General features: G+C 41.8%; 1 protein-coding gene across 2 annotated transcripts in view; it reads right to left on the reverse strand.

The window, feature by feature from the left end:
* Nucleotides 1–11,389, reverse strand: part of EI24 (EI24, autophagy associated transmembrane protein) — a 14,414-nt gene continuing 3,025 nt past the window's right edge. The window contains exons 2-10 of one of the 2 annotated variants that reach the window (XM_008071424.1): nt 9,854–9,999; nt 8,847–8,907; nt 7,917–7,983; nt 6,390–6,514; nt 5,967–6,086; nt 5,500–5,611; nt 4,407–4,518; nt 3,292–3,366; nt 1–723 (exon numbers count right to left, since the gene is read on the reverse strand). In XM_008071424.1, the coding sequence (XP_008069615.1) occupies nt 561–723; nt 3,292–3,366; nt 4,407–4,518; nt 5,500–5,611; nt 5,967–6,086; nt 6,390–6,514; nt 7,917–7,983; nt 8,847–8,907; nt 9,854–9,999 (981 nt within the window). In that variant the 3' untranslated portion in view covers nt 1–560. The remainder of the gene's footprint in view (nt 724–3,291; nt 3,367–4,406; nt 4,519–5,499; nt 5,612–5,966; nt 6,087–6,389; nt 6,515–7,916; nt 7,984–8,846; nt 8,908–9,853; nt 10,000–11,389) is intronic. The other variant, XM_021719219.1, reaches the window with a different exon arrangement.

Consider the following 11,389-nt stretch of genomic DNA (forward strand, 5'->3'; position numbering starts at 1 on the left):
TTTTTTTTTTTTTTTTTTTTTGCAATAGAGCAAGAGAGACCAAAACCTAACCTGAGTTACAAGAAACAAGACAGTGATAGCTATAAAAGGAGTGACCAGGAGCAACTCAGATACTCCTTTACCTCCCACATCCAATGTATGTGCTTCACAGAAAACAAAAAATAACAGATTCACAAAATACAACAGCTAGAATTACAAAATCCATTCATCCAAGGGTGGTGGAAGGCAGGAAGGAAAGGTGGAAGGGTAAATGGCACAGGGAGAAAAAAAGTATTCAAATCAGTCCAGGCACAAGGACCAGCAAATGCTAGAAAATAGCTGCAGAAAAACCTGTGGTCCTTTCAGACTCACGGTGGTGTTAAAAATCTACACACTGGTGTCAGAAAGATTCTACCTTATGGGCACCAGAGACAAAAATTCCACCTCCTCAGAGATAAGGGAATATGCAGAGGGCCCTTGGCAGAGTGGGTCCTGCCTTCCCTGGTGGGGTTGGTGAACAGGGAAAAGAGCTGCCACAGCCTCCTTCCAGTCCCACCCATCCCCTTCAGATGACAGGGGACTCAGTGGCCTGCAGCAGCCTTCAGTTTGGCAGGAGATGGATGCGGTGAAGGGAACTTCTCTGCAGAGGTTGAACTGCTCAGGGCAGACTGCAGGTAGACTGTCTTGTGGAAGAGTCTGTTGCTTAAGAAGACCACCAAGGAGAAGAGGCGCAACTGGAAGAGGCTAAAAGGCAAGAGACCTAACTTGTTAGGTTCCAGTTAATCAAAATTATTATTTCAGTTATTTGGCAGCTTATTTGACTATATTAAATGTAAAACTACACAGGAAAAGACAGCTGAAATTTGATCAAGGAATTACAGATATTAGACACATGGACTGAACAAGCAACTAAAGAATGCACTGAGCCAGGGGCAGTGGCTCACGCCTGTACTCCCAGCACTTTGGAAGGCTGAGGTGAGAGGATTGCCTGAGCCCATGGGTTTGAGACCAGCCTGGGTAACTTGGCGAGACTTCATCTACAATAAATCAAAAAGTTAGCCAGGTGTAGTGGCACATGTCTGTAGTCACAGCTACTCAGGAGGCTAAGGCAGAAGGATCACCTGAACCCAGCAGGTCAAAGCTGCAGTGACCATGAGCATGCCACTGCACTCCAGTCTGAGTGACAGTGAGACGCCAACTCAAAAAACAAATACGTAAAATAAAAAATGCACTAGGTCATGCTACTACTGCAGGTAATATAATAGAATCACAAGTTTTGAAGTACTGGGCCTCTTAGAGGAAATGAAGTTACATTTTAGATTAATCCTAATTCAAGAAGTACTATTCTATGGCTGATTTCAGGGTACAGACTTCAAGCTAAGTCTGAAGATATCATGTGCTATTTGGGGTTAAAAGAAAAGTTGGGTTTTTGTTTTTGTTTTTTTAATTGTAGAGATGAGGTCTCACCATGTTGCCCAGACTGGTTTCGAACTCCTGGGCTCAGGCAATCTTTTCACCTCTGCCTCCCAAAGTTCTGGGATTATAGGCTTGAGCCACCGCGCCTGGCCTTTGTTTTTTTTTTTGAGTTGGAGTCTCACTGTCATCCAGGCTAGAGTGCAGTGGCACGCACACGGCCACTGCAACCTTGACCTGCCGGGCTCAGGCAATCCTTCCTCTTCAGCCTTTCAAGTAGCTGGAACTACAGGCATACGCTACCATGCCCTGCTAATTTTTTGATTTATTGTAGAGACAAGGTCTCACCAAGTTGCCCATGCTGGTCTTGAACCTCTGAGCTCAGGCAATCCTCTCACCCTCACCGTCCCAAAGTGCTGAGATATGAGCCAGTGTGCCCGGCCTACAAGAGAAAATCAGTTGCCCCTAAGATACACAGTGAGTACTGCTGGATAGCAACAGCATGCAAAGACCCAAAATAGATCTGAAATGTCTAATACAAGTATCCTAACTGATTTAACCAAAACTGATCAAAGATTGATTAAGCTTTTCTTTGAAGTGATAAAACTTTGGACTACTATTGTTATATTGCTAAAAACTCCTTTTAAAATATCTTACTATCATTATCATTAGGCTCATGGACAGATCATACAGCTCACTACTTTTTTCAAATGTTGGCCATTCTTAGGCCAAGTATGGTGGCTCAACCTGTAATCCCAGCACTTTGGAAGGCTGAGGCGAGAGAACTGCCTGAGATCAGCCCGGGCAACTTGGTGAGACCTCACCTCTACAATAAATCACACACATACACAAAAAAAAACTGGCCCGACGTGGTGGCATGTGTCTGTAGTTCCAGCTACTTGGAAGGCTGAGGCGGAGCCCAGCAGGTGGAGGCTGCGGTGGCTGTGAGCATGCCACTGCACTCCAGCCTGGGCGACAAGAGTAAGTCTCCAATTCAAAAAAAAAAAAAAGTTGGCCACTCTTACAAATGTGACCCTCGAACTGTAGATGGTTACAAGTGCTTTACATTCAATGAATTATTACATTTTAAGAATATAAGGCCAGGTGTGGTGGTTCATGCCTTAATCCCAACTCTTTGAGAGGTCAACGGGGGGAGAATTGCGTGAATCTAGAAGTTCATGATCAGCCTGGGCAACATAGTGACACCTTGTCTCTACAAAAAACATAAAAATTAGCAAGGTGTGGTGGCATACACTTGTAGTCCCAGCTACTCAGAAGGCTGAGGTGGAAGGATTATCTGAGCCCAGGAGTCTGATGCGCTGAGCCATGATTGTGCCACTGCACTCCAGTATGGGCAACAACAACAAAAAAGAGTATGTACATCAGGATCAATTTTGGAAATATATACAAATTTTTTTTTTTTTAGTTGGAGTCTCACTCTGTCACCCAGACTGGAATGCAATGGCCGCTCCCAGCCACTGCAGCCTCAACCTGCTGGGCTCCAGCGATCCTTCCATCTCAGCCTTCCAAGTAGCTGGAACTACAGGCGCACACTACCACACCCAGCTAATTTTTGATTTATTGTAGAGATGAGGTCTCATCAAGTTGCCCAGGCAGGTGTCGAACCTGCGGGCTCAGGCAATCCACTCACCTTGGCCTCCCAAAGCGCTGGGCTTACAGGCTGAGCCACCCAGCCCGGCCATATATACATATTTATGTGCATATATGCACGAGGAAAGTTTGGAATATAGCGTATAAGTGGTTTTCTCTCTAGAAACTGTTTTTTAAGGTTTCTCTGCAATGTAAGAGGTAATTTTTTTTTTAAGTCTCATATAACATATAGTGTTAACAGCCCCAATTCTTTGCACAACAAAAACTTCATCACTGGCTAATACTTACTACGCTTTGCCAGGGGTCTTTGCTTCATTGGCGCTGATAATGAATAAAGGAAAGAGGATAGAGAAGAGGCAGCCACTATTTAAAAAAAAAGAAGAAAAGAAGTAATTAGTCACTCTGATAACAGCCATGATTTTGCAGAGGGTATTAGAAGCCCAAAAGTTCTTTGTCTCCAGTGTAAACATCATGGCTTGATAAAACCTTAAGGTATGAAACACATCATTCAAAAAGAGCAAAAATCAGCCTGGGCAACATAGTAAGAAGCCCTCATGTTTACCTAATAATAATAATAGTAGTAATAATACAAAAATTAGCCAGGCATGGTGGCACACACCTATAGTCCCAGCTACTTGGGAAGCTGAGGCAGAAGGATAGCTTGAGCTCAGAAGGTCGAGGCATGCCAGCCTGGGTGACAGAGTGAGACCCTGTCTCAAAATTTAAAAAAATTTTAAAAAGCAAAAGATTTTCCTAAGCACAGGGCATGTTTAACACTACTCTAGGAAGCAACATAGAAGAAAGGATATAAAATATAGGCTCAAGCAGACTGGATATTAATGCTAGCTGACACACATCTATGACTTTAACTGTCAAGGAAAAAAAAAACTACAGGTCTCTTAATTTATTTTTATGGAGGAATAATTAATTAATTAATTAATTGACCACCAGGTCTCCTGGTGGTCAAATAAGAACACAGAATGTGGCCAGGTACTGTGGCTCACACCTATTATCCCAGCACTTTGGGAGTCTCAGATGAGAGGAATGCATGAGGCTAGGGGCTCAAGACCAGCCTGAGCAACATTGTAAGACCCCATCTCTACAAAAAGTAAAAAAAGAAAAATAGTAGAACATGGTGGCACGTGCCTGTAGCCTTAACTACTTGAGAGGCTGAGGCAGGAGGATTGTTTGAGCCCAGAAGTTCAAGGTTGCAGTGAGCCATAATTGTGCCAATGCACTCCAGCATGGGAGACAAAGCAAGACCCTGCCTCTATTAAAAAAAAAAAAAAAGAAAGAAAGTAGAATATATAGAATACATAATATAGAACCAAGCAATTAAAAGGTGCTGGATACATGAATTTTTACTTTTACTAGCCTCCTTCAAATCCCTCTTGCCAAATTACCTGATAATGTATGAGGACTGCATTGCTGTGAGAAAAGCCAAGGGCAAACCAAACCCAAAGTAGTAAGGCCAATTCCTTTCTATGTTTGACAACCGCTGGTGCATTTCGATTCCTAAAACAAGGAAGCCAAGATAATTAGATATTATATTTCCTTTTAGTCAAGTAACTAAATAAATATGGTAGACAAACCATCTGAGGCTTGAGTTTTAGGCACAGATATACCATTAAGAACACAGCTGTACCTGCATAATGAACATCTGTATAACTAACCCTGAACTGTACCCCACATATTTAAAATTAAAAATTAAAAACAGCTACAGCACCTAAATTAGAACTGTACAAATCTGATATAAAGCTTCCATGCAAAGTTTTTACAATTCAATAATCACAACTGCAAAGCTGACAGGGTAAGTGAATTAAGAATTTCAGTACCAGTATCCTTTGTCAGGATTAGTCTGGAACAAATAAAATATCCAAATGCTGATGTCGATTTAATTTCTCTAATTTAAAACAACTCGTGCTCATTTATGCCACCTTATCACCCAGTCAGAGCTATATATTGCATTAAGCCTCAAAGAGATAATGTTACACTACTACATCCTCCAGCTTCAAAGTTAAGGGTTAAACCCACTAAGCAGAATTTAAATTCCCTCTCACTGGTGAGGTTGTCTCCTTCAAAGATGGTTTGCCAGGGACCTAACAATTGAATAGTTTAAAAAGTCTGGGCTGGGCATGGTGGCTTATGCCTGTAATCCCAGCACTTTGGGAGGACAAGGCAGGAGGACTGCCTGAGCCCAGGAGTTCAACACTAGCCTGGGCAATATAGCAAGACCTCATCTTTACAAAAAAATTTTAAAAATGAGTTGGGCATGGTGGCACACACCCATAGTCCCAGCTACCTGGAAGGCTAAGGCAGAAGGATTGCCTGAGCCCACGAGTTTGAGGCTGCAGTGAGCTACAATTGTGCCATTGCACTCTAGCCTGGGCAACAGAGTGTCACCCCAACTAAAAATTAAAAATTAAAAAAAGTCTGCTCAGCATTAGCTTTTCCCAACTGGGCCTCTGTGCTCTGGATTTCTTCAGGTGGACTTACCTTTATTGAACCAACGATATTCGAAGCAGTACAGTGAGTAGAGAAGGGACATATGCAGGAGACTAACCAGCTGACCAACAAGATGGATGGGAAAGAGACTCACAAACATTCCCTGAAGAACAAATATGGCAAATCTTAAAAGTTTCAGAGACCTAACACCATTCGCCCACCACTCTCCTCTCTAATCATCACTATCTGCTAGCTTCCTAGCTGCTTCTCAAGTTTCTGAATAGTAGGAGAGTAGAGAATACCCAGGGAGGCAGAGAAGAGCGGGTTAATTCATGTTTCTTATAATTTTATGATTTTAGAATTATCTTGTTTCTGTGAAAAATGATTTAAAAATCATTACCTCCCACAAAGCTTATATACCCCAGTATAAATATAACACCTGTCTTTGTGAAACTCCCTCTAGTGAAAATTTAAAAAATAAATAAATAAATTGGCCCATGTTCCCAGGCCACTTTCACCTGGATGAGGAAAAGAGCCTGCAGCAAAAGGTTGAAAAGCATGTCAGCAATTATTTTGCTGACACTAGGGAATGGGTGAGGCTTCCTTCCTGATACTTCAAATGCCAGGTCCGCTATATCCTGTAACAGAGAAATGTACCAAAACATGAATTAAATGGAATTGATTTGCATCTCCAACACTAAGACCACTGGTCTGTCACTAGAACTACCAGGAATGAAAAGCTCCCAGACATCTGGCAGTGAGATGCTAAGACAATAATTCCTTTTTACAAGAATACAAAGATCACCCACTGGCTGCTTAGCCAATAAATATTAAGGCTAAAAAATAGGTCCCTGCATGTCCACTAACTTCACAGTCTCAAACTTGCCACCTATCAACCCATCATGCTGTAGGACCCTGAATCCGTTCTACCCTGGACCTACTTGAAACCAAATGGCATTCACAACTTTGCTAAGCACAAACAAGGGGAGCACCCAAAGAGCACTGAAAATTGATGTGAGGAGGAATTCCAGCCACGACCAAACATCTCCATGTAGTGATGGATCACCTAAGAAAGAGGAAACGAGTCATCAGAAATGAAGAAATGTTCACCGAAGTGAAATTAAAAAAAAAAGCAATGAAAAAACAGAAGACCAAATATGGAATTCCCATTGTGTGTGACTAGTCTCACCCCCATCTTTCTGTTTCTTGCCAGTTTGTCACAACACGTAGGCCAAAGCGTCTAATTCATAACAGACATACCACATTCTGGCCACAGACCTGAATTCAAAGCAACCATAGATAAGGGCTGCTTATCTTGAAACAAGCCTGCTTATGCAGCAGTGACTGATGCCATAATGATTACTATTATACAATTTGCAGGAAGTCACCTGGGTTTAAATCTCAGCTCTGCCACTAATGGTTTAACCTTGGTAGCTAACTTCTTTTTATTGTTTTTAAAAATTTATTATTATTATTTTTTTGAAATCGGAGTCTTACTCTGTTGCCCAGGCTGGAGTGCAGTGGAACACTCACGGCCAACACAGCCTCAGCCTGTCAGGCTCAGGCAGTCCTTCCACTTCAGTCTTCCAAGTAGCTGGAACTACCAGCATGCACCACCATGCCTGGCTAACTTTTTTGATTTATTGTAGAGATGAGGTCTCACCAAGTTGCTCAGGATGGTCTCAAACCCATGGGCTCAGGTAATCCTCTCACCTTGGCCTCCCAAGGTGCTGGGATTATAGGCATGAGCCACCGCACCTGGCCTTTTTTTTCCTTTTAAATATATATTTCTTATTATCACAATATCACAAGAGGAGAAGAACATTTCAGGCAGAGGGAGCAGCAAGCACAAAGGTCCTGAGATGAGAGCAGTCTGAATACCAGGGGTGTTCATGGAGCATCAAGAAGCCTGTGTGGCTGAAGCCAGGTGTACATGAGGTCTGCTTGAGTAGGGCCTTGTAGGTCATTGCAAAGACTGACTTTTTTGTTTGTTTTTTGAGTCGAAGTCTCACTCTGTTGCCCAGGCTGGTGTGCAGTGGCGTGCTCACTACCATCACAGCCTTGACCTGCTGGGACTCAGGCAATCCTTCTGCTTCAGCTTTCCAATTAGCTATAACTATAGACATGCACCACCACGTCCAGCTAATTTTTTGATTTATTGTAGAGATGAAGTCTCACCATGTTGCCCAGGCTGGTCTTGAACCTGTGGGCTCAGGCAATCCTCTCACCTCAGCCTTCCAAAGTGCCGGGATTATAAGCGTGAGCCACATGCCTGGCAGTAGCTAACTTCTATTTCCTCATTCATAAAATGGATACAATAACAGTACCCATCTCAAAGAGCTGTTGAGAGGTCTGAGTTAAAAATATCTAAAGCTCCTGGTACATGGAAATATTCAGTAAACTAAGAGAGACTAGACACCTCTCATCTCTATCCCCAGCAGACAACAAAGAGCAAGGTATATACTTACCAATAATTCGGGCTGTTACTGACTGAAGCACAGGAATAAACACACGATAAAATAAGAGGAGACTGAACTGAAAAAAAGAAGCAACAAGGCACACATCAAAAGTCCCTCTTTAAAACAAGAGTTTCAAGTTTCATTGTAATGATTTTATAGATGAGAGTGCCTTTTATAAATCAAGAGGCCTGAAAAAGCACCAAAGTTGGACCTATTTCTATTTCCTAACACTTCAGCTGGGAGGTGCAAACCTGATACTGCCTATAAAACACTGAAATTTGGGGGGCAAAGAACATTTCAAATAGAATTCAGACCAAAACACAGCCATGTTCTAAATACATTGTAATACTTATTAATTAAATCTAAAGTTAACATCGAAAACATCTGTGAGGTGTTTAGATTAAGATGAGTTGAATTACACCAATTTCCAAGTCAAAGGAAATATTTAACTACCTGTTCTCCAAAGTACTCAAATTTCACTTAAGCCTACACTGGTTCTCAGTTAACTGTAGGCAACCTTATGGGTTTCAACAGTAACCAATTATAGTTGATCACTATGACCTGAAGCAGGGAGAAACTTGCTCTTGTCTAGCTGTATCAGCCCTTCCCCTCTAACCCCCATAGTTGCTCTTAGCCAAAATGTACAGTGTCAAGAGAAATTGTTACCTATAATTATGCTAAAACTTGTGAATGAGTCTTTTTTTTAAAAAAGTGTATATCCAGGGCTAACTGTAACATTTGTTTACATACAAGTGTCCTTTCTTGAATGGGAATAAAATTACCGCAGGTGCACAGAATCCTGAATTATATTTCTAAGTGTATATCAGCAAGCAAAAGTTATTTGTTTCGGTATTTCAAGAAAACGGTTGAGAATTATCAATCTAGCAACAATCTGAAGATGTTTTTAAGGTATCTGGAATTTGAGGAAAAAGAACTTACCCAGAATACTCCACCATTCCAAGCGCAACACTGGAAAATTCTACTAACAATACGTGGCTCACTGGAAAAGACCACAAGTATTCAGCTTATAAGACATATAGCTTATTTCTTTCTTTCTTTCTTTTTAATTTAAGAGACAAAGTCTGGCTCTGTCACACAGGCTGGAGTGCAATGGCACCATCATAACTCACTGCAGCCTCAAACTCTTGGGTCAAGCACTCCTCCCATCACAGCTTCCAGATAAGCTGGAATGCAGATACCTGACATCATGCCCAGCTAATTTGGTTATTTTTATTTTTTTTTATTTATTATTTTTTTTTGAGTTAGATTCTCACTCTGTCGCCCAGACTGGAGTGCAGTGGCATGCTGCTGGCCACCGCAGCCTCGACCTGCTGGGCTACGGCGATCCTTCCGCCTCAGCCATCCAAGTAGCTGGAATTACAGGTGTGCGCTACCACGCCTGGCTAATTTTTTATTTATTGTAGAGATGAGGTCTCGCCAAGTTGCCCAAGCGGGTCTTGAACCCGCAGACTCAGGCAATTCACTCACCTTGGCCTCCCAAAGCACTGGTATTACAGGCTGCCATATTATGTTTTAGCACCTAATGTTCTCCAAATGTTTCAAGGTCAGTCTACAAGAAAAGTCTAAAAATGTTTCAGGGGAACTAACTTTTAAAAAAAATTATTTTAAAATCTGAGATTGAAGAAGACTAAAAGAAAAAGTCTGCAGGTAAGGTTCTTCTATCAATAAATAAATCCACATAGGCTTCTCTATAAGTATCCATTATTCTTTCTCTTCAACATTGTGATTTTTTTTTTTTTTTTAACAAATGACATTTTTAAGCAAGGGTTATTGTTAGACCCTAGCTTAAGTCACTGTGGGAAGAAGGGATTCACCTGTAACATTATTCTGGGAAAAAAACACAAAAGCAGATAATGGGAAACACCAGGTTACTATATAGGGTCTTCCCTCTCTCGAACATTTTGACATCAGCCTGCATGCCTTACCTCTCTTGCTTCCGCTCTATACTCTGGGCTCTCCTCTGTGCCAGGACACTACTTGCCCTTCTTCGACGCTGTTCCTCTCTCTTTTGCTGGATTCGAGCATCTAACTTTGAGATGGTACAAATACCCCAGATGGAGTCTTTGATTCCCTATAGGCAAGGATATTATTTTTAAAGAAGGAAAATTATGAATTGGAGAAGACTTTCCAAAGTTATATACAGTAAAGTGAAATTAACAATGGAATTCATTGTGTTTATTTTGCTACAGGGCTTTATAAAAACCCTTCTGAATTTTTAAAATTTTAAAATAATTCCTAATTTTCAAGAGTTGCAAAAAAGGAGAACTTCCAAATACCTTTGTCCAGATTCACTAGTTTAATATTTTACCATATTGATTATTATTCATATATACATATATGTATACCTTTTTTTTTTATTTTTGAGTTGGAGTCTCACTCTCACCCAGACTAGAGCACAGTGGCATGCTCCCGGCCACTGCAGCCTCAACCTGCTGGGCTCTGGCAATTCTTCCACCTCAGCCTTCCAAGTAACTGGAACTACAGGCACGCACTACCACGCCCAGCTAATTTTTGATTTATTGTAGAGATGAGGTCTCACCAAGTTGCCTAGGCAGTCTCGAACTCGCGGGCTCAGGCAATCACTCACCTTGGCCTCCCAAAGCGCTGGGATTAGAGGCTGAGCCACCGAGCCCGGCTGTATACATTTTTTATCAATCATTTGAGCAGGTTCCTATATCATGCCCCTTTACTTTTATTTTATTTTATATTTTATTTTTTTTGAGTTGGAGTCTTACTCTGTCACCCAAACTGGAGTGCAGTGACTGCTCCCGGCCACTGAAGCCTCGACCTGCTGGGCTCCGGTGATCCTTCCGCCTCAGCCTTCTAAGTAGCTGGAGCTACAGGCGCGTGCTGCCACACCTAGCTAATTTTTTGATTTATTGTAGAGATGAGGTCTCGCCAAGTTGCCCAGACAGGTCTTGAACCCGCAGGCTCAGGCAATCCACTCACCTCAGCCTCCCAAAGCGCGAGATTATAGGCTGAGCCACCGAGCCCAGCGTCCCTTTACTTTTAATTCTTTGGTGTACGTTTCCTAACAACACTACATATGTTTTTCATAACCACAGGTAGTTATCAATTCAGGAAATTTAGTATTAATATACTTTAATATATAGTCCATATTCCAATTTCTCTATTTCAATAATGCCATTGATGGCATTTTGCCGTTCAAGATTTCAGTTCAGAATCACATATTGCATTTAGTTATCAGATCTCTTTGGTATCCTTTCGTCAGCAACCGTTGTCTTTTTTTTATTTTTATTTTTTGAGTTGAAATCTCACTCTGTCACCCAGACTGGAGTGCAGTGACCGCTCCCAGCCACCGCAGCCTCAACCTGCTGGGTCCCGGCGATCCTTCCACCTCAGCCTTCCAAGTAGCTGGAACTACAGGTGCGTGCTACCATACCCGGCTAATTTTTTGATTTATTGTAGAGATGAGGTCTGGCCAAGTTGCCCAGGTGGGT

The sequence above is a fragment of the Carlito syrichta genome, unplaced genomic scaffold, assembly GCF_000164805.1.
Source record: "Carlito syrichta isolate Samal-C Ts95f unplaced genomic scaffold, Tarsius_syrichta-2.0.1 Scaffold314325, whole genome shotgun sequence".
Lineage (NCBI taxonomy): Eukaryota > Metazoa > Chordata > Mammalia > Primates > Tarsiidae > Carlito > Carlito syrichta.